Genomic DNA, 20,236 nt, shown 5'->3' with positions numbered 1-20,236 from the left:
TAAAACCTTGTGTCCGGGTTCGAGTCCGACCTGAGAGCCTTTGGCCAACCAAAGCGCCAAAACACATTCAACATATATTAAAATGTACAGAAGTGTAACAGAGACGTCTGTCCATCAACGGCAGACACTGTTCCCTCCAAACACTACAGTACCCATGATCCTCAGCAGCTGTTGCTAAAGCAGACGGCATCTTGTGATCAGCTGGATCGTCTCTGGTTGGTCAAACCTGAGGGATCATCACCATCATCATCATCATCATCATCATCATCATCATCATCATCATCATCACCACCTGCTGTAAAAACACCCGACACACCGGCTGCCTGTGAAACTGTGAACTACTGATGATCTGTTACTGAAGACAGATTTATTTACAAGCCTGGAGTCCCGCCAGTGATATTAAACCAGGCCAAAGTGCAATAACGAGGCAAACATATGTAAGAGTAATCAGCTCTCTATCTCCCCCTGGTGGCTGACTGCAGCTACAGCTGGTGGCTAATAACTGATAACAACAAGTAGCTAAGGCTATATTTCCATTATTAACTCGTTGCAACGTAACAAATTGAAGCTGATAGTGTTCATAGATCGCAGCCTGCAGTGGTCGCAACCAGCAACCAGTATCAGGTTCATTTTCTCCCCTTTATAACAACACAATGTGTGAAGAATTAAACGAGTTACACTCTGAACCTCTCAGTATTGTTTACCAGCAGATCTGACCTCCGCAATATGGCGCCCACTCAGACGCACGTCAAATCCAGAACTGTGTTTCTATAGTTACAGCCTTAAAGAGACAGTATCAGATGAATAAAGATCTTTATGAAGCTACTGTAGAGCACCGGTTCCCAACCTTTTTCCTTAAGAGAACCCTTTTCTATCATTTATTAAACTAAGTGACATATTTTATGTATATTTCATCTTACATTCAAAAACAACAATAATAAAAACAAACAGCTGATAAACTGAACAATGAACCTAAACAGAGAACTCAGTAACTGCAGGAAGTTTGTGTAAAACCAGAGATTTTGATTATTTTGAGCAGATTATTGTCTTTATTCTGTATTTTGATTATTTTTAACAATCAGACAGACTTACTGGTTCAAAACCAGATCAGTTTGTTTAACTCGAACATTATTGGAACTGATTACATCGTAACTTTTAAGCAAAACTAACTCAATTTTGTCATTTCTATTTGTATTGTGAAAACAAAATACCTATAATCAAAAAAGTATGTAATCAGGAAAGTATTTAAAATTAAAATGTTCGATGTACTCGGCCATTGTTCTGTTAGACAATTTAGTTTTCTTCACCCAAGTGAACCAGACTCTGAGATATCGGCCGACTGTGGATATATTATATTTATATATATATATATATATATATATATATATTATATATATATTTGATGTTTTCTAGCACAAATTAAAACCACCAAGGCCTCGCGCCCCCCTTTAAATGCTTTGAACCAGCGTCAGCCTGAGAATATAGAGCAATGAGCTGAATTGATCCACTTTAACTCAATTTGTGAAGGAAGAGGAAGTTCATCTGACCGTGATCCAGTTACAAATAGTTAGCATGCTAGGTGGCTAGAGCAGAACCGTTCTGAAACCAGTTCCAGTTGTTTGTCAGGTCACTGGGAAAACGTCCAGTCGCTCAGAAATAGATTTTTGTTTTATTAATGAAGTGACACAGATCTGCTTCCACAGAGAGGACTGAACTCACATCAGTGACTTTACGTGTTTTATACATTTAATCTACAAACAGACTTCAAATCTAAAAACCTGCAGACGCTCAAAGTTTCATCGCGAGCACGAAACCTGACTGCTGGTGAGTTTACTGACACCTGCTTGTTCGGAGTTGACAGATAACCTGAAGAAGATTGTTGCTGATATAACTGCAGACTAGATGAGAGTTCAGGTCTTTTGTGGGAAACAGACACAAAAGGAACTGATAATGCGACAGCGATCAGAAGACTGTCTGAAGGAAGAGAGTCTGCGATGTACGTCGATGTGGTTCCAGGATGTTCGGTGGCTGTCAGCAGATCCAGATCAGAGCTGCAGGTTTCTGAGCTGTCAGACGGTTTTTATCTCTCCTGCACAGACCTCCTGAGCTTTTTATCATTGTTCTTCATCACTGCATCGTCTCCAACTTATCAGCTCAACTTCAACACATTGAGACATCAGAACATTTGGTCCGTTTAAGGTCCAACAAAGAGACGTTTATACAGATGTTTCTAAAAGTGTGTGTCTAAAGTCCACATAAAACAGGAAGCAGAGAGCTGTTTGATTGACGGGTGAATATCAGAATATTATTGGTTGAAATCAGTTAGTTCATGCTGACGTAAGCACACGTCACATTTAGTTTTACAGGAAGACACAATGATTGGATTTAATATAAAAACACAGAGATAAATTGTTAAAACAATATAACTGAAGTTGTGATCTTAAAAGGTTAAAATGACAATAACCTACCGTTGATGGATCATTAGTTAAATCATTGTTATATACAAAGGAAGCTTTATGAGTGCTGACAATATTATAATATCAGTGAAAAGTCAGAAACATCCATTCACACCAGTTCTGTGTCTGTATGAACGAGTGAACGAGTGAACGAGTGAGGTTTCCTCACACAGCTCTGCTCTACTTATAAACCAGATTCAGAATTCCTTCACATTCCCAATCATACAACAGAGTCCGAACATACAGAGACACCAATCCATCAAAATCAATTCAATTCATCAAAATCAATTCAATTCATCAATTCAATTCATCAGAATCAATTCAATTCATCAAAATCAATTCAGAAATCACTGAGTCCTTCCTGTTTCCTCCACATTCAAATGGAAATGTATGGAATCAGTTTGTTCACCAAAATATTATCATATAAAACAATGAGACTGAAATCATCAGCCACTCAATATGTGTGTTCAATAACAACAATAACAACAATAACAATAATAACAATAATAACAACAATAACAATAACAGCATCAATATGAGATCAAACTCAGTCAGTTAGTTCCTACCTGCTCACAGGTGCATGAAGAAGAAGAAGAAGCTCCGCAGTGAGAAAAGCATCAGAAAGTTTCCAGTTTCAGCTCAGACGCACTGAACTGAGATCAGCTCCACGCTGACGGACACTCAGCTTCATCATCATCCTCCTCCTCCTCCTCCTCCTCTGGCTGCTGGAGAGCCTCTACAGCCTCCAGACGCCTCTCGCTGCTTTATAGCGGGGGAAGCCTCACACACACACACACACACACACACACACACACACACAGAGCAGAGAGGAGGAGGAGGAGGAGGAGGAGGAGGAGAGGAGAGCGGACTGCAGCGCCTCCTGCAGGCCAGGCACAGGAAGCACAGCCTGAAAACAGCAGCAACCAAACTCAGTTTACTGTAAAACAAACATCTGTTTACAAAGTTTTTCCTGTTTATTTTACAGATTTTATTAAATATTATAATAAATATTAATAAAAATATACAAATATCCTGTGAATTTACTTGTCTAATATAAAATAATATAAATAATAATACATATAATAATATAATATTTATATAAAAATCTGTAACTGTAAATAATCATGAATTTGCAAATCTATAATATCTAAATTTAACAGTTTAATTTATTAAATAAACAGTAAAAAGTATTAGTTCTGTAACTTTAATGTATTAGTTTATTAACTGACAGATATGTTGTATAATGATGGAAGTAGAATAAATGTTGTTTATCAGTGTATAAGGTAAACTGTCCAAATACAGTTGTTATCAGTGTAAACAGCAATAATTACTGTAATCTCACAGATAATGACTTTATTACACTTCTATAACTTTTAACATTCACATTAAATCCAATAATAAGGTTGTAATGCTGTAAGTGAGAACTGTCCTGATATGAGACTCATCATTAATCATTAAAGGGATATACCAAAAACACAAAAACTACAACTTGCAGATCAATTACCTGCTATATTTTAGAATGGATTATATTAGATTATTATTGATCGGATTGTGTTACGCTGTCCCTAATCAATAACACACCCTGAAGGAATGTGAGTAAAAAACGAGGCTAATGAATAAACAGTTGGTTTTGGTTGATGGTGACACTTTATAGATAAAGAAACACCATTTAAATCCAACACAGCATTCATATAATTATTAACATTAATAAAAACAAAGTGCACATTCAGTTGACTCTCTACAGTATCTGTAGTAGAACCACAGTGAGACCTAAATATAATACTAATACCTCCTTGTAACTGTCACTATTGTCTCTCTTAGACTCTACAGGAAACATATCACACTGACCAACAAACACATCCTACACACAGATCTACAACACGCTGACAATATAAAGATATTTTAAATGAAACTAAATGTTTCTTCAGCAGCAACAGTAATATTTTAAACAGCAAAGTCTCTATAAATTCTAATATTTCTAACAGAGCACCAAAGTAATAAAACCACAGAGCGAGTAAGAACCAATAAATAGAATAAAAATATTACAAATAAAAACATATTGTAATATTCACAAAAGCTTCTACCAAAATAAAAGTCTTTTAAAAGAGAGGTGTTAGTTTAGTATAAAGTATCTATCTCTATCTATTAATCTGTTTTTATTATTATTATTATTATTATTATTAGAGAAATGTATTTACAATCTTTATTTCTAATCACGTACATTTGAATTAAGATAAGATATTCCTTTATTTGTCCCACAACGGAGAAACTCCAATGTTACAGCAGCAAAGTGGAGAAAGAGAGAAACAATAAATAAAAACACTGAGAGAGAAAAACACAGTAAGAATCCACAAAGAGGAGCTGTAGTGATGATGAAGATGATGAAGATGATGATGAAGATGATGATGATGAATATTATGATGATGATGATGATGAAGATGATGATGAAGATGGTGATGAAGATGATGATGATGATGAATATTATGATGATGGTGGTGATGATGATGATGATGATGAATATTATGATGATGGTGATGATGATGATGATGAAGAATAAAGATGATGATGATGATGATGATGATGAATATTATGATGATGGTGATGATGATGATGATGAAGAATAAAGATGATGATGATGATGATGATGATGATGATGATGATGGTGATGATGATGGTGATGATGATGATGATGATGATGATGATGGTGATGATGATGATGGTGATGATGATGATGATGATGATGAATATTATGATGATGATGATGAATAAAGATGATGATGATGATGATGATGATGATGAAGATGATGATGATGATGATGAATAAAGATGATGATGATGAAGATGATGATGATGATGATGATGATGATGATGATGATGGTGATGATGATGATGATGATGATGATGATGAATAAAGATGATGATGATGAAGATGATGATGATGATGATGATGATGATGATGATGATGATGAAGATGATGATGATGATGATGATGATGAAGATGATGATGATGATGATGATGATGAATAAAGATGATGATGATGATGATGATGATGATGAAGATGATGATGATGATGATGATGATGATGATGATGATGAATAAAGATGATGATGATGATGATGATGAAGATGATGATGATGATGATGATGATGATGATGGTGATGATGATGATGATGATGATGATGATGAATAAAGATGATGATGATGATGAAGATGTGAAGATGATGATGAAGATGATGATGATGATGATGATGATGAATATTATGATGATGGTGGTGATGATGATGATGATGATGAATAAGATGATGATGATGAAGATGTGATGATGATGATGATGATGATGATGAAGATGATGATGATGATGATGATTAGAAGATGATGATGATGATGATGATGATGAATAAAGATGATGATGATGATGATGATGATGATGATGAAGATGATGATGATGATGATGATGATGGTGATGATGATGATGATGATGATGATGAATAAAGATGATGATGATGATGAAGATGATGAAGATGATGATGATGATGATGATGATGATGATGATGATGATGATGATGATGATGATGATGCTCAATTTGACCGGAAAGAGGCGCTGAAATCTTGGATTATTACCGCGAGCACTTTTAATTTGAAGGGTTCAACCGGAAGCTACGCGTCTTCCGGCTGACTTGACGTACTAAAGCGTAAATGCGGAAGTGGGAGTTGAGTCAGTTCAGCGCAGAAACAAAGCGACAAGTTGAAGTTTAACTTTAGAAGTGGAAACTTTAGTTCAGCTGCGACCTGAAACAAAGCCGAACAAAGCCGAACACAGCCGAACAAAGCCGAACAAAGCCGAACGGTGAGTTTATTCACTGATATTTAATGTCTTTATTTCCTGTTGTCTCGAGAGACTTTAACAGATTCAGGCCACCATTAAGGGTCGATGCCTCTGCGCACTCTCCACTGCGCAGCCTGCCAGACTGCCTTCAGATTCTGCCTGTTTACTCGTTAACGTCGTTTCTTTAGAAGAGCGGCGTTTTATCCGAGGAACACGTGTTTAAAACTTTGTTACACTTTAATAAAAGTTCTGTTCTTGACTTCGGCGCCACTCACACACACCCAGCACCGCTCATTGGACGCGGTCCGGTCGTTATGTCGCCTGGTATTCCCCTCGGAAGTAGTTAGGAAGCGCTCAGCGAGTGGCGGCGGAAAGCAGCTGAAACACTAATAAAACTGGACATATCGCTCAAATAAGTTGAGGCAGGCCATAAAACGTAAGCCGAATCTACCAGAACACACTAATGTTTATGTTAAAGACCCACATTACGTTCTGCAGTGGTTCTGTGTTTGACTGTGGCTAAAAGGTTCTTAAATTACCGAAGTTATAAATAAAGTTTGGTTTTACAAATTCGTAACAGATGGCAAAAGGACAGATGACCCACAGTTAGTTTTATTACCACCTTTAATGACTCTTATCTGTGTTTGCTTTGTATACCTGCGCTCCACCTGTGCATGTGCATTAGTTTCACTTTCACTCACTATAATAAAGTCCTAAATGTGCTGTGAATGTAAAGCTCATCACACTTTATAGCACAGTTTAATTATGGGTTCATCTGCTGAGGAGTTTCTCCATGAATCCATTAATAGTTTGCTTTGTAGAAATCCTCTCAATGCTCCTCAGAAAGATCTCAGATACATCCAAATTATTCAAAGGACAAACAGCAAATCTTCTGTTGATATGGTAAAAACTGTCAGCTGTAGTTCCAGTTGTTAAAGGATATATACTTTGTTTAAATTGTTTTTAAAACCGTTTTTACAGTGAATGAGCAGCCAGACTCTAATAACCCGTCTCTATTATCACAGAACTAAAACTCGGACTCACACATTGTGAAGTTGGAATCTGATTAATGGACTGATGCTTTCAGCTGCTCTCGTATAAACTGTACAAATCTCAGTTTAAAGAAAGAAAGAAGTAAAGTCCAATATTTAGAGTATAAAGACTTGTGTAAAGTAAAAGTATCTCTAACTTGTACTTGAGTAAATGTACTTAGTTACTTCCTGCTGGTGTCTGTGGAGGTCTGTAGTCAGCTGATGTGTGAACAGTGTGTAACTGTGCTTCCTCTGTTCAGCTCCATCATGTCTGCACCTCAAGTTTACGCCGCCACGACGACGCCGAACCCCAAATCCTCCTGGTTCCTGGTTCCGTCAGCCAGTCTGGATAAAAGTCGCTTTGTGATCAAAGTCCTGGAAGTGGTGAGTTCAAAGACCCCGAAACCTTCGTATTTCTGACACCTGACAAACTGAGCTCGGTGAATCACCGTGGAGATGGATTCAAACAGTCGGTGGTGGTTTCCACAGAGAGGACAAAGACACAGGAGCTGATTTCACTGATAACTCAGGTCAACATGTTGAGTCAGCTGTGACACCTGAACGCCAGCCGGTACAGTTCAGTGTCCGAACGCCAGTCAGTAAGCCAGCAGGCGAATTTCAATGATTAAAGAAATATCTGAAAGATACATTGTTTAAAAGTTGTATAAATTATTGGAACCAAAGAGAGAAATGGTCAAAATAAAACCATTCATTGTTGAAAAAGTTAGCTAAAAAAAAAATTTACATTTTCATCTAATAATGAACGAATGGCTAAAATATTTCAACATGACACATAAAGTCGTTGAAGTAAGTTAAAATGTACGAAATATTGGAAAACATAATGTAAAAATGGAGGCAGGTGGACTTTAATGAGGTTTTAACAGCCATCCGTGGTGTATGGTGACGAATATCGCACTGCGTCGGGGCTCTTTCCATCGACGTGCTGATGAACATTTAACAGCAGGGTGACACTGAAGGTCTGCAGAGGGACACACACTCCTTCAGTCTCCTGCAGACACCGTTTAGACTTAACTATAGAACGGTTGGTCAACACATCCTGATCAATAAATATCTGTATCAGTCAGACTCGAATATGTCGTCTCATCATCCATTGTTTAAATCTGTGAATAAAAGGTCATTTATTATGTCATTAAACAGCTCACCACAGAAAGTTATATTATATATATATATACATATATGTTTAAGTTTTTTTAATATATTGAAATAACTGCACATATGCATACGACCAGTTATTTATAAGCATATAAAATTAAATAAATAACAATTAAAAACCAAAAACAGGCAGAATCTCCTGATCCAGTCGATTCAAAATAAAATCCGATCAAACATCATCCAATGAAGTTGCAGCTAAAAGTAAACAGACTGAAAGTGTTGGGATCTTCCCACGCTGACTGTCTGCAGGTCTCTGCAGGTTGATGAACCACAACAAACCGGACAAATGAGTCTGAGACCAAAACAACGGCAACTTCAAAATACAGGCTGCGCTCCACAAACAGACCGACGCGGGACCAGTCGGACCAGCAGAACCAGGCTCGCAGTCTGTGGTTGGTTAACAGTGTCGTGCTGTGAGTAATCGGAGGGGAAACAGTCATAAATATATTTTATATCACAGCGTCAGTCCCCACTGAATGTTCAATAAAACCTCCTTAAAGCTGTAAAACACTCTGCTGTGTTCATGTGGACGGGTTACGAGGACAGTTTCCAGGTCTTTAGTGTTTCTTCTCGCTCAGCACACAGACACCAGGACAACAGCTTCAGCTGTATCACGGTGTATCCAGACCATCAGTGCTGGTGGATATAAACCCTCCTATAAAGGATGGTCTCCACTTCTGTATCCCGTAACCCTCTCAAGGACCCCACAATGACAACCACTGACGGTAACATCCCAGTGAACCAACGCCTGCTGCTGCTCGACAAAAACACTCAATCTAAAGACTGTTATTATCCGCGGCATTGTTTCAGTTCGTTTTAGAGTTTAGTTTGTGTTTCACAGCAGGTTTTAGTTTAGTTGCAGTAAAGGGTGTGTGTGTGTGTGTGTGTGTGTGTGTGTGTGTGACCCCGCTGTGACTGGATCTTCCTCATCCTGCAGCCTTTCAGGAAGCTGTAGACGGGGAAGTGAAAGTGTTGCAGCACTGAGTGTTAGCTGTCGTTAGCAGATCTCAGAGCTGCTGACCCTCCGCTGTTGCAACAGTTAACAGATGGGTTGGGGGGGGGCTGGGGGTCTGCATCCGGCTGCATGCTCCCCACATTACTACTGAGCACACACACCAAGTACTGCTCTATAAATGCTGTATATCCAACAGTTTAATAAACTAAAACATCATAAAATGATATTTTTATACAGAGAAAATCTTTGTGCTTCAGTTCGAGTTTCACCCCATGAATACGCTTCAAAGTGGTATGAACACAAATAAATTAAACTTAGATTACCGTAAAACTTCCAATAAAAGCAGGGTCTCTAATAGACACAGGTCTCTTTTAAAAGCCTTTTTGACAAATAAACGTCTCCAATAGAGGCCTGGTCTGGATTTTAGAGAAATTATCTCGCTGTATAAAACCTCTTAAAACCCCCCAGGTCGCCTGCTTGAGCGAGTTTTAGGTCGTTTCAATCTCCTACACAAATATAAATGTTTAAACTTCTGTCAGTATGTACATAATGAACATCATTAGATCGGTTATAGATTCTCCACAATTCAATCTTTCACTATATTTTACGAAAACAATCAACAAAGTTAATTCATTCTGACTTACTGGTAACACGGTAAACAAGAGAGACGGAAAGAAACCTCTGAAGCATCATAATCATCATGTTAGTTGTCAAATTTAATGAACAAACCTCAAGAGAAGCAGCAGTTAGTTTAGTTTTGTGCTAAAGGCATTAAAGGCCTGTCCCAAATAAAGGCTGTCCCCAAGTTTTACGGTAAACTCTATTATAACCCCCCCTTGAAGAACAGTTTTTGAATATTTCTGAGTAGTAGATGACTTTTTGCTTTGTACATTATTTGTGTTAAATTCTACCAGCTCCATAAACTTAAAGGCGTTTGGCTTTTAAAGCCGACATTATGAACAGTCTAGTGGCTGTAGGGTGGAAGTGTTGCCCCGTACCTCCACACAGTCGGCACCAGTGAACAGTTGCTCACACATGTTTAATGTGAGGTTTCTGGTTTATTATCACACCTACAAATTAATTTTCATATCATATTCAGAATCAACACCATCTGTCCTCACTGCTGTCCGTCCTACACAAGTCTTTATTTTAGTTTCCAAACAACATAATCTTTGTTCAAATTGAATGAATATTTGTCAAACCAGCTGTTTAATGTTCTCATTTCTGACGTGATCTCCTCTCTTTAGCTAACATTATCTTACTGAAGATGTGAATATCTTTAGTCTTTTCAGCATAGATTAAAGGAGGAGGTTCTGACGCTAACTCAACTGTGATTGGAGCACAGAGCAAAGGGGGCGGGACTTTGGAAGGGTGAATTAACTGTTAATGAATCCTTATAATTCTTCCTAGTTCCTCAATTCAAAGCTCAATTTGTCTCAAGTTTGTTTTCCCCAGTTCAACCATCTCTGACCTGTTACTGTCCGCAGTTATTCATGTCTCTTAAGAAGTGACAGAATCATAAAACATAGTTCCTGATTTACTTCCTCAACAGAGAAAAATGTCCTGAATCTGGTCGGGCTGATGATGTGGTTCCCAGATCTCTTCTGAGAAGAGGCTTCACGTCTGCTATGACTTCTGCTTAAATAAATGAAAACTAACGTAGTTTCTCACACAACACATTCAAGTTCCTTTTATTGTAGGGGATTATTCAGCTCTTTCTTAATGCATGCTAACAACAATCACCACTGTGAGTCTGAAACAGGAGGCCATACAATCCAGACCAGATCCTCTAGTTTCCATCTTAAACATTAAGATTATGTTTCCTCATATGCACTGCTTCCTGTAATAAAACAGGCAGTTAGAGAGGGATATGTCACAGATATTGATTGGCATTTACGGCAGCCAATAGCAGCTAGCACTATGAGCTAGCATCAGCGTCTACCTTTCAGTGAGCACAGCCGGACCCGGGACTGAGTCAGTGGCTGACTGAGCTAACGGCAGTTAGCATCAGGAAACAAACAATTCAATTAAACTGTTGCGACCTAAAATGTCTCCTTTCATGTCACCATGTTTTCAGGCTCTGATTTTGCAATGAAATATTGGGAGAAAGTGGAGCAAAACATTGATTCACCAAACTAGAACATTTAAAATCCCTGAAAGGCTCAGCCATAGATGTCTGTAATACATCGGCCCTCAGAAACACACGGTCAGAAGACAGAAAGCATTTTATTGGACATAAGTAAGACATAAAGTTTTAAGATATTTGTTAACCAGTTACAAACGATAGGTGACACCCAAACACGAACCTATAAGACTCGTTCAGCTTCATCTAAATATAGTATGCACTGATTCTGATGACAAGATTAGATGAAATATGTGCAAAAAGTCAAATTTAAAGCACTGACCTATGCCCTGTATCTGCAGCATTGACCTCTGCCATGCACTCCTAGTGCAGGAAGTGAAGTCATCACCAACTTGTAGTTTTTCAGGAAACTCTAAATAACATAAAGAATACCTGAAAATACCTAACAAATGACTTCCTGTCAGTGTTGGACAGCTACTGGAGGACCGGAGACTCGTATAGGACAAATGAGATAAAATTACTGACAAGTTGATTTTGATTTCACAGGAAGCTATCCTGTGGCATTATGGGATATGTAGGCTCCAGTGTGTCCTTTTAACAGTCAGGTGTTAATGAGCAGCAGATATTTAACACACGCCTGCTGAGTGCTTTGTGTCCCGATGCTTCAGAGGAGAAATTCCTCTAAAACTGCAATAAATGAACCTGTACATGAATCAGAGATGTAAATACTCCAAGGCTGCAGCTCTAAAGTTCGGGCGGGAATCGAACTCTCAGCCGGGCAGCAGTTGGTGTGTTGCTCTGCACCACTGCAGCCGCTCCAGAGAGACTCTGAGTATATTGTGTGTATTTTAAACTCTGCTGACGTCAGACGCTGTTATTTTAGCTCTGTGGTTCAGGGTTTGTCTCTGTTTGAAGGAAACAGACGTTTTATAGCCCGTATCCCTCCAGTAAAAGCCGGCGGCGTTGTTATGGGACCAGAGTCTGGAGTTTGGTTTACCACAAAACACACAGCAGAGACAGAGACAACTGAGGAGTACGTTCTTCGTCCTACTCGTCCTTTTAAAGCTCCACATTCTCCGTCCGGTTCAGTGGCAGGCAGCAGAATTCAACCCAGCATGAAGAAAAAGTTCCAGCTAACTTCAGATGTGACCTTTAAACACGACGCAGCTCTGCCTGCTTTCAGTTTATCAATTCATTGTTTGATTGCGGCTCAATTACAGATGTGATCGACTGTTGCAGTACGTTGTTTCCTGTGGACCACTCAAGACTGTAAAATATATATATATATATCTGTCCTCAGTAAACAGTGTGCAGAGCTATGTTCTATATGGAGCTGATTCAATCAATAATCTATAATCAGTAAACAGTGTATAAACTCTAGAGCCAGCAGCTGCTGTGTTAATGTTGGCAGCCTCACTCTGGGTCGTACCATTAAGTATTCCTGTACGGGGGTGCGTCCCCAGCCGGCTCCTTCCTCTTCCTGTTGACTCAGCCGTGTGGTTCAGACTCGCCCTGGACGCCCACGCTGTGCGTCGGGTCGCAGGCAGCGGCTCCACCGGCCTGTTCCTGTACTGGATGGTGGTCTGCTGTTGGGACAGTTTGCAGCAGTTGGTCCTGAAATAGTTTTTTTGTTTCTTACTGTAGAAAATCTCCGTCATCAATAAAATATACTAGAATAAGTTTAATATAAACTGTTTTATATTCAGTAGTTTGATTTGTGATGGTGAAGCTGTTCGTGGAACTCTAACATGTGATCTGCTGTCTCTCCGTCAGCTGCTGTCCTTCACCGCCTTCATCCTGGAGGAGGTGGTCCTCAGCTGCGTCAGCTGCTCCGCCCTCTACTTCTTTGAGTTTGTCAGCTGCACGGCCTTCCTCTTCACCCTGCTGCTCCTCATCCTCCTCTCCACCACCCTGCACACCAGGGTGGGCATCACCTGCTGGCCCAGCCTGGTAAGGACGGGCTCCACCCACATTCTTCTCTTTCTGAGTTAGACTGACAGATTGCACTCTGTGTCTGAAGCCAGCGGACACTTAGCTTAGCATAAAGACTGGAAACGGGGAACAGCTAGCAAAGATCAGTTAATCATTCATTCTGGGAAGTCCACAAAATATGAGCTGTGACTGTGAAACCAGAGCAGATTGACTTTATCAGTTAATCCACCTACCAGCACCTTTAAAGTCCCTAATGAACGTCGATCTCATTCGTTTCTCTTGTACAAACACTGATTCACCGTCTAAAACTCATTTATCATTCAGGATAAATCAAAAACCACAAAACTGAAACAAAGTCCACAGAAGTTTCTCAGGTGCTTTTGTGTCACGATGATCCACTCAGGACGTCTTTGCTTGCCACTGTCCTCCGTTTTATAGTAAACAACATATTGCTGGTGAACAGGGCCGGAGTCAGGCTGATAGTGGAGCGCCCTCTGCTGGTTCACAGTGCTAACTACCTCCAACCGTCAGCATTTATAGACTGAACACTGACTGAAACGGGATCAGAAACAGACGTACGGTGAATCTCTGACTGCCAGCGGAGGCAAAACCAAACATTGGTATAATAAAAGTCTTTATTTAAGTTGTTGTGGTGACACATGTTATAGATTACACACCATCAGGCTACTTAATGTGCTATAAATGAAGATATGTATTTATTTCCCAGCAACATTGTGATACAGTTCACTGTGTTTAATGAAACAGGAACAATAATAAAGCGTTGATGTGGTGCAGCATCGCGGTCCGTCATTCAGAACCAGTCTGAGCTGGTCTGGATGCTGCTGTAGGGTGCGGAGGTCGAGCGCTTTGTGTTCAGTTTCCTGTTGTTGCTTTATTCTCCCGCTGACTGGACGTCACCAGTTCACCTACAAAGGAAGAGACAAATATCAGTCCTCCACTAATCAATACTGATCACACTTCCTGCGAGTGAAAATCATCCAAATTATTCAAATACTTTCAGTTGTTGTTCAGTCGGTGCTCGAAGGACTCGGCACATTTCCTGTTTACATTCTGACGCCGGTAGAGTTTAATGTCCAACAACCATTTCCTGTCTCCAAGAAATATAAGAACAGGAAAATAATTTATTTTGATAACTTATTGGAATACTTTTATACCTTTTTAAAATTCATATTTAAAGAATGAATCTAGTCTAGAAAACACTTTTTATACTTTGGACATACACATAATGAGGCAGAAACTAAAGCCGAGCACAATAACACGGCGTCAACGTTTCACTGGGAAACGTTATGGTTGGGAGAAACTTCCAGCTCTGAAGCTTTTTACCTCCACTTCAGGATCTTTAAATGTTGAGCTGTGAACAGGAAGACCACGTAGTGACGTCACATAAACTGACTTTTCATTTGTTTTCTGTGAACACAACACGCAGCCTTTCAGTGGATGATCACTACTACCCTCACACAGCGGGAAACACTCAGGGTTCACACTCGCTACAGGACAGCACTCGCTCACTAACTGATTGATTTGGCCACTCGCCATCAGTAACGGTTCAGATCGAGTAGAATCCCTCTTCTGTAAAGTTAAGTGTTCACTCTGATCACTGCTGCTGGACTTGTGAACCTCGTCTGTGTCTCTAAAGTCTGGTACTGACCTGCTGTGTGCCAGATGTTGAACCTCCGGGTGCTCCGTCTCATGAAGCTGCTCCACAGCCTCGTCCTCCAGCACGAAGGTTTGAATCCTCTGTGCTCTCCCATCATACGTCCGTCTCCTCGTGAGCTCCACTCTGCAGGTGGATTTTAAGGAAGCACGTCTCTCAGGTGCGGCGAGGACTTCCACGTGCCCGAGTGTCCGCCGCGGCAGCTCCACCTCACCCTCATCTGAGCGCCCGAGTGGAACGCCTCCTTCTCGTGGATGGGCTGCCCGCAGGTCTGACACATCCTGAACAGCTCCATCAGGCTGCGGTTGTAGACCACGGTGCAGTCCTCGTCCACGTCTTCGTCCGACTCGTCCGACGTCGTTTTGGAGTTGAACTCCGGCTCTGACTGGAAGCTGTCATCCAGCGGGTCCACCGACACCACGATGCAGAAGCTTTCGTCGGACGCCGCCGCCACCGCCGCCGCCACCGGTGGCTGCGAGGAGCTCGCTGCAGCGCCGCACGGCGTCTGAAAGAAACGACCACAGATACGAGACTGACAGGCCACTCTTTAACTCTCTGCAGCCTCCTTCATACCAATGGAGAGTAAAAGCTAATTATTTATCTCAACTATTAATATTTTATCTCATAATTTTGACTTAACATTAACAAGTCTAAAATATCATCTTATTTTTCATTTTACGGGCAGTGATGAGCTTCCATACAAACAATGCAAAAGCTCAACAACATTACAGATGTTTTATTTTTAGGTCAAATCTTTAACAAAATATTAGTAATTAATAAAAACACTAATTAATGTAAGAATTAACCTTTATTTATTTTTTACTGTCAGATATCAGGTTTATTTTACCAGGAAGAGGAAACATTCTCACAATATCAAAATACTTAAATTAATAAGATATTGTAATATTTATATTTATATTATAAATATTTACTCTTAGATTTACTGAGTCCTGGCTCTGTATGAACATGTTGTATTAAATTATAAATAACATTGTAAATATAATAATTAATAATATATAAAAATAATATATAATTAATAACACTATATATATATATATATATATTATTATTATTATTATTATTATTATTATTATTATTATTAATATTAATTATAATATATATATATATATATATTATTATTAATATTAATTATAATATATATATATATATATATATATATTATTATTATTATTATTATTATTATTATTATTATTATTAATAATATTAATAATAATAATAATAATAACAACCTGAGTCCTGGCTCTGTATGAACAGTAGTTGTTGTATTAAATTATAAATAACATTGTAATATATAATTAATTAATTAATTAATAATAATAATAATAATGATAAAATCAATAATAATAATAATAATAATAATAATAATAATAATAATAATAACAACCTGAGTCCTGGCTCTGTATTATAATAATAATAGTACTAATAATAATAATAATAATAAAATCAATACTAATAATAATAATAATAATAATAATAATAATAATAAAATCAATAATAATACTAATAATAATAATAATAATAATAATAATAATAATAATAACAATAACCTGAGTCCTGGCTCTGTATTATAATAATAATAGTACTAATAATAATAATAATAATAAAATCAATACTAATAATAATAATAATAATAATAATAATAATAAAATCAATACTAATAATAATAATAATAATAATAATAATAATAATAATAACAACAACCTGAGTCCTGGCTCTCTTCGGGGCCGGGGCTTCGGTGTCTGTGCAGCCGGGCTCACCGCGCTCTCTCCCGGGGAACACTGAGGGCACCGCGCCGCTCTTCAGCACCGGTTTGGGCGCAGTGTTGAGTATTTTGGCCCTGAAGTCCTCCTCGTAGTCCTCCGGGGTGAAGTGCAGGCTGCAGACCCGGACCCCGCTGTACCGGGACACCGGGGTGTCCTCGTCCAGCCGCGGGTTCTGGATCGCCCTCAGCCAGGCTCTGCAGCGCGGCGGGTCCCGGGTCGGTAACCCGTGAAACACGACCCCCATGGACCGAGCCTCGTCGTAGCCCTTACAGCCGGGGACACAGCACCGCCACGGCATCGAACACGCTCCGAAACAACGGACTGAAAGTGTCCCAATAATCGATAATAATCGATAATAATCGATAATCGAGTGTAGGATGTGTTTGTGTCTGCAGTGCTAGCACGTTAGCACAGCAGCTAGCTGCTTCCTTCTTCTTCTACTGTTGGATTTCCGGCAGGTTGCACGCTGCTGCCCCCCAGCGGCTGGTTCAGGCTCTGATTATAGCTATCGATCACATTTATTGATCCCTGGGGGGGATTGGTTGCGTTACAGTTACAAGAAGAAATAAAATATGTGCATTAAATTACTCTATATAAACATTATATAACAATATGTAAGTAGTAATAATAACAACAACAACAACAACAACAACAACAACAACAACAACGGGTTGGTTGCAGTACGGAGCCACGCTAGCTGTCCCCCCTGTTTCCAGTCTTTATGCTAAGCTAAGCTAACCAGCTGGTATGTATTGTAGATCAGAGTGGATCAATAAATAAAGGTATTGATCATTGATCTCTCTGTAGGACTTTGTGTACACCGGGCTGATCGCTGTGTTGTTCCTCATCGCCTCCATCGTCTTCTCTTCAGACAACGGCAACACCACTGTGGAGAAATGTGCTGTGGTAAGACCTCCTCCTCCTCCTCCTCCTCCTCCTCCTCCTCTCTTTATGATGATTGAACTCTGTTCTTCGTCCTCTCTCCTCCCTCTTTCTCCTCTCTCCTCTTCCTCCTCCTCTCTCCTCCTCTGTCTCCTCCTCCTCATCCTTCTCCTCCTCATCCTCCTCCTCTCTACTCCTCCTCTTTATGATGATTGAACTCTGTGTTCTTCGTCCTCTCTCCTCCCTCTTTCTCCTCTCTCATCTTCCTCCTCCTCCTCTCTACTCCTCCTCTCTCCTCCTCTGTCTCCTCATCCTTCTCCTCCTCCTCTCTCCTCCTCCTCCCTCATCCTCCTCCTCCTCTTTACTCCTCCTCTCTTTATGATTATTGAACTGTGTTCTTCATCCCTCCTCTCCTCTTCCTCCTCCTCCTCCTCCTCCTTCTCCTCTCTTTATGATGATTAAACTCTGTGTTCCTCCTCCTCCTCTCTTTATGATGATTAAACTCTGTTCTTCCTCCTCCTCCTCCTCTCTACTCCTCCTCTCTTTATGATGATTAAACTCTGTGTTCTTCGTCCTCTCTCCTCCCTCTTTCTCCTCCTCATCCTCATCCTCCTCCTCTCTACTCCTCCTCTCTTTATGATGGTTAAACTCTGTTCTTCTTCCTCCTCCTCCTCTCTACTCCTCTGTCTCCCCATCCTTCTCCTCCTCCTCTCTTTATGATGATTGAACTGTGTTCTTCGTCCTCTCTCCTCCCTCTTTCTCCTCTCTCCTCTTCCTCCTCCTCCTCTCTACTCTTCCCTCTCTCCTCCTCTCTCCTCCCTCATCCTCCTCCTCCTCTTTACTCCTCCTTTCTTTATGATTATTGAACTGTGTTCTTCGTCCTCTCTCCTCTTCCTCCTCCTCTGTCTCCTCCTCCTCATCCTCCTCCTCTCTCCTCCTCTCTACTCCTCCTCTCTTTATGATGATTAAACTCTGTGTTCCTCCTCTTCCTCCTCCTCCTCCTCCTCCAGGCGTTTGGCTTCATTGCGACGTTGCTGTTCTTCGTCGACCTCGCCATGTTCTGGCGGAGTCACGGTTTCCCCTTCAGGAAAGACGGGAAGGCGGAGTCCAGTAACGGCGTCCCGCCTGCGGAGGTGGAGAAACTCAACACGCCGGCCGCCGTGGGACAGTAACCCCGTCACTTCCTGCGCCCGGAGGTCAGAGGTTACTTTGCGTGCTGTTCCTTTAACGTGACGCCAGGAGGCGGAGCTTCAGCGTCCACTTTTAAAGTCATTTTAAATCCTGTTTCTGGTCGTCATCACCCGCCTCCTCTGCGATGATCAATAATCAATCTTCCAATAATGAATCGATCGCAGTGCGGAGAGAGAGAGACCAGAAACAGGACGTTTATTAAAAATCTATATTTGTGAAGGAAGAGACACTAAAACCACAGAACCACTAAACTGCTGATAATCAATACGACCGATCAGAGCTGAGAAATCTATTGATCTCAATGTTTCGCTTTAACTAATTGTACAAATCAAATACTGTGTGTCATATAATTCCCACAATGCAATGGGGTCAGGGATTGATTAGAGGGAGAAGAAAGTAAAATTATTTGTGTGTTTCTTATTTCTTCTCTTCTTCTTCTCTTCTTCCATTTTGTGATCAATAAACCGATCGTAGAGTCGTTCTGATGAATCAATGCGACGAGCTTTTAAAATGCTTGTTTTCTGAATGGAGTTTGGTGGATCGGGGCTACGCTAACGTAGCTCATTCAAATACAGCCGTTGTTTTCAAACATTGCTTAAAACATTCCCATGAGCCTTTGCCAAAAGCACCTTCTTCACCCCAATGAGGCGTCCGACCTCTGACCTCCCTCTGACCTCTGACCTCCCTCAGTCCATTACTGCACCACGTTAAAGATCTTTCTCAGACTTTTATCTGACGCAGTTTTATATCGGAGATTATTTCTAGAAGCTGAAGTGTGTTTTTGATATTGTTTTATATTCTATATTCGTCTGATTCTAACTCGTCTTAATCACTTTGTATCGTTTTAATTTCACGTCTGATGAAGGAAATTGTGCTTTATAATATAAAATATAAATATAAAAACTCTGAATATGAATGAACCTTATTGATCTAAATAATCATCGTTGAGCTAATTCCTGACTGATTATAAGATAATAATGGTTCATGGATGGATTATTTATTAAGATAACAAGCCCCCATTAGGACCCTGGACCAGCGCCCGGTAGACCCCGTTAGGACCCTGGACCTGCCCCCGGTAGACCCCACTAGGACCCTGGACCTGCCCCCGGTAGACCCCGTTAGGGACCCTGGACCTGCCCCCCGGTAGACCCCGCTAGGACCCTGGACCTGCCCCCGGTAGACCCCGTTAGGACCCTGGACCTGCCCCCGGTAGACCCCGTTAGGACCCTGGACCTGCCCCCGGTAGA

At 40.2% G+C, this 20,236-nt stretch overlaps 3 protein-coding genes across 5 annotated transcripts in view; 1 reads left to right on the top strand and 2 right to left on the bottom strand.

Annotated features, from left to right (window-relative positions):
- Nucleotides 1-3,203, bottom strand: part of cpne4a (copine IVa) — a 47,960-nt gene extending 44,757 nt beyond the window's left edge. Inside the window, exon 1 of the mRNA XM_051399353.1 lies at nucleotides 3,023-3,203. The gene's annotated coding sequence lies outside the window, so the exon portion shown is untranslated. The remainder of the gene's footprint in view (nucleotides 1-3,022) is intronic.
- Nucleotides 3,204-6,128: 2,925 nt separating this feature from the next.
- Nucleotides 6,129-19,482, top strand: cmtm6 (CKLF-like MARVEL transmembrane domain containing 6). Of its 2 annotated transcripts, none has more exons than XM_051399407.1 (5): nucleotides 6,129-6,293; nucleotides 7,574-7,698; nucleotides 13,299-13,475; nucleotides 17,724-17,822; nucleotides 18,809-19,482. In XM_051399407.1, the coding sequence occupies exons 2-5, from the start codon at nucleotides 7,582-7,584 to the stop codon at nucleotides 18,968-18,970; spliced, it is 555 nt and encodes a 184-aa protein (XP_051255367.1). In that variant the 5' UTR covers nucleotides 6,129-6,293; nucleotides 7,574-7,581; the 3' UTR covers nucleotides 18,971-19,482. The 2 variants fall into 2 exon arrangements, with proteins under 2 accessions (XP_051255367.1, XP_051255366.1); XM_051399406.1 differs by having other exon boundaries at nucleotides 6,129-6,304; nucleotides 7,575-7,698.
- Nucleotides 14,079-17,552, bottom strand: LOC127362974 (THAP domain-containing protein 7-like). Of its 2 annotated transcripts, XM_051399401.1 has the most exons (4): nucleotides 16,855-17,552; nucleotides 15,127-15,637; nucleotides 14,473-14,565; nucleotides 14,079-14,383 (listed from the first exon to the last, which is right to left on the bottom strand). In XM_051399401.1, exons 1-2 carry the CDS (start codon nucleotides 17,212-17,214, stop codon nucleotides 15,272-15,274), a joined length of 726 nt encoding a protein of 241 aa, XP_051255361.1. In that variant the 5' UTR covers nucleotides 17,215-17,552; the 3' UTR covers nucleotides 14,079-14,383; nucleotides 14,473-14,565; nucleotides 15,127-15,271. The 2 variants fall into 2 exon arrangements, with proteins under 2 accessions (XP_051255361.1, XP_051255360.1); XM_051399400.1 differs by lacking the exon at nucleotides 14,473-14,565 and having other exon boundaries at nucleotides 16,855-17,548.
- Nucleotides 19,483-20,236: the final 754 nt, after the last annotated feature.

The sequence above is a fragment of the Dicentrarchus labrax genome, unplaced genomic scaffold (assembly GCF_905237075.1).
Source record: "Dicentrarchus labrax unplaced genomic scaffold, dlabrax2021, whole genome shotgun sequence".
Taxonomy (NCBI): Eukaryota; Metazoa; Chordata; class Actinopteri; family Moronidae; genus Dicentrarchus; species Dicentrarchus labrax.
Note: the sequence above shows the minus strand (reverse complement) of the source record. Positions and strands in the feature narration are given on the sequence as shown.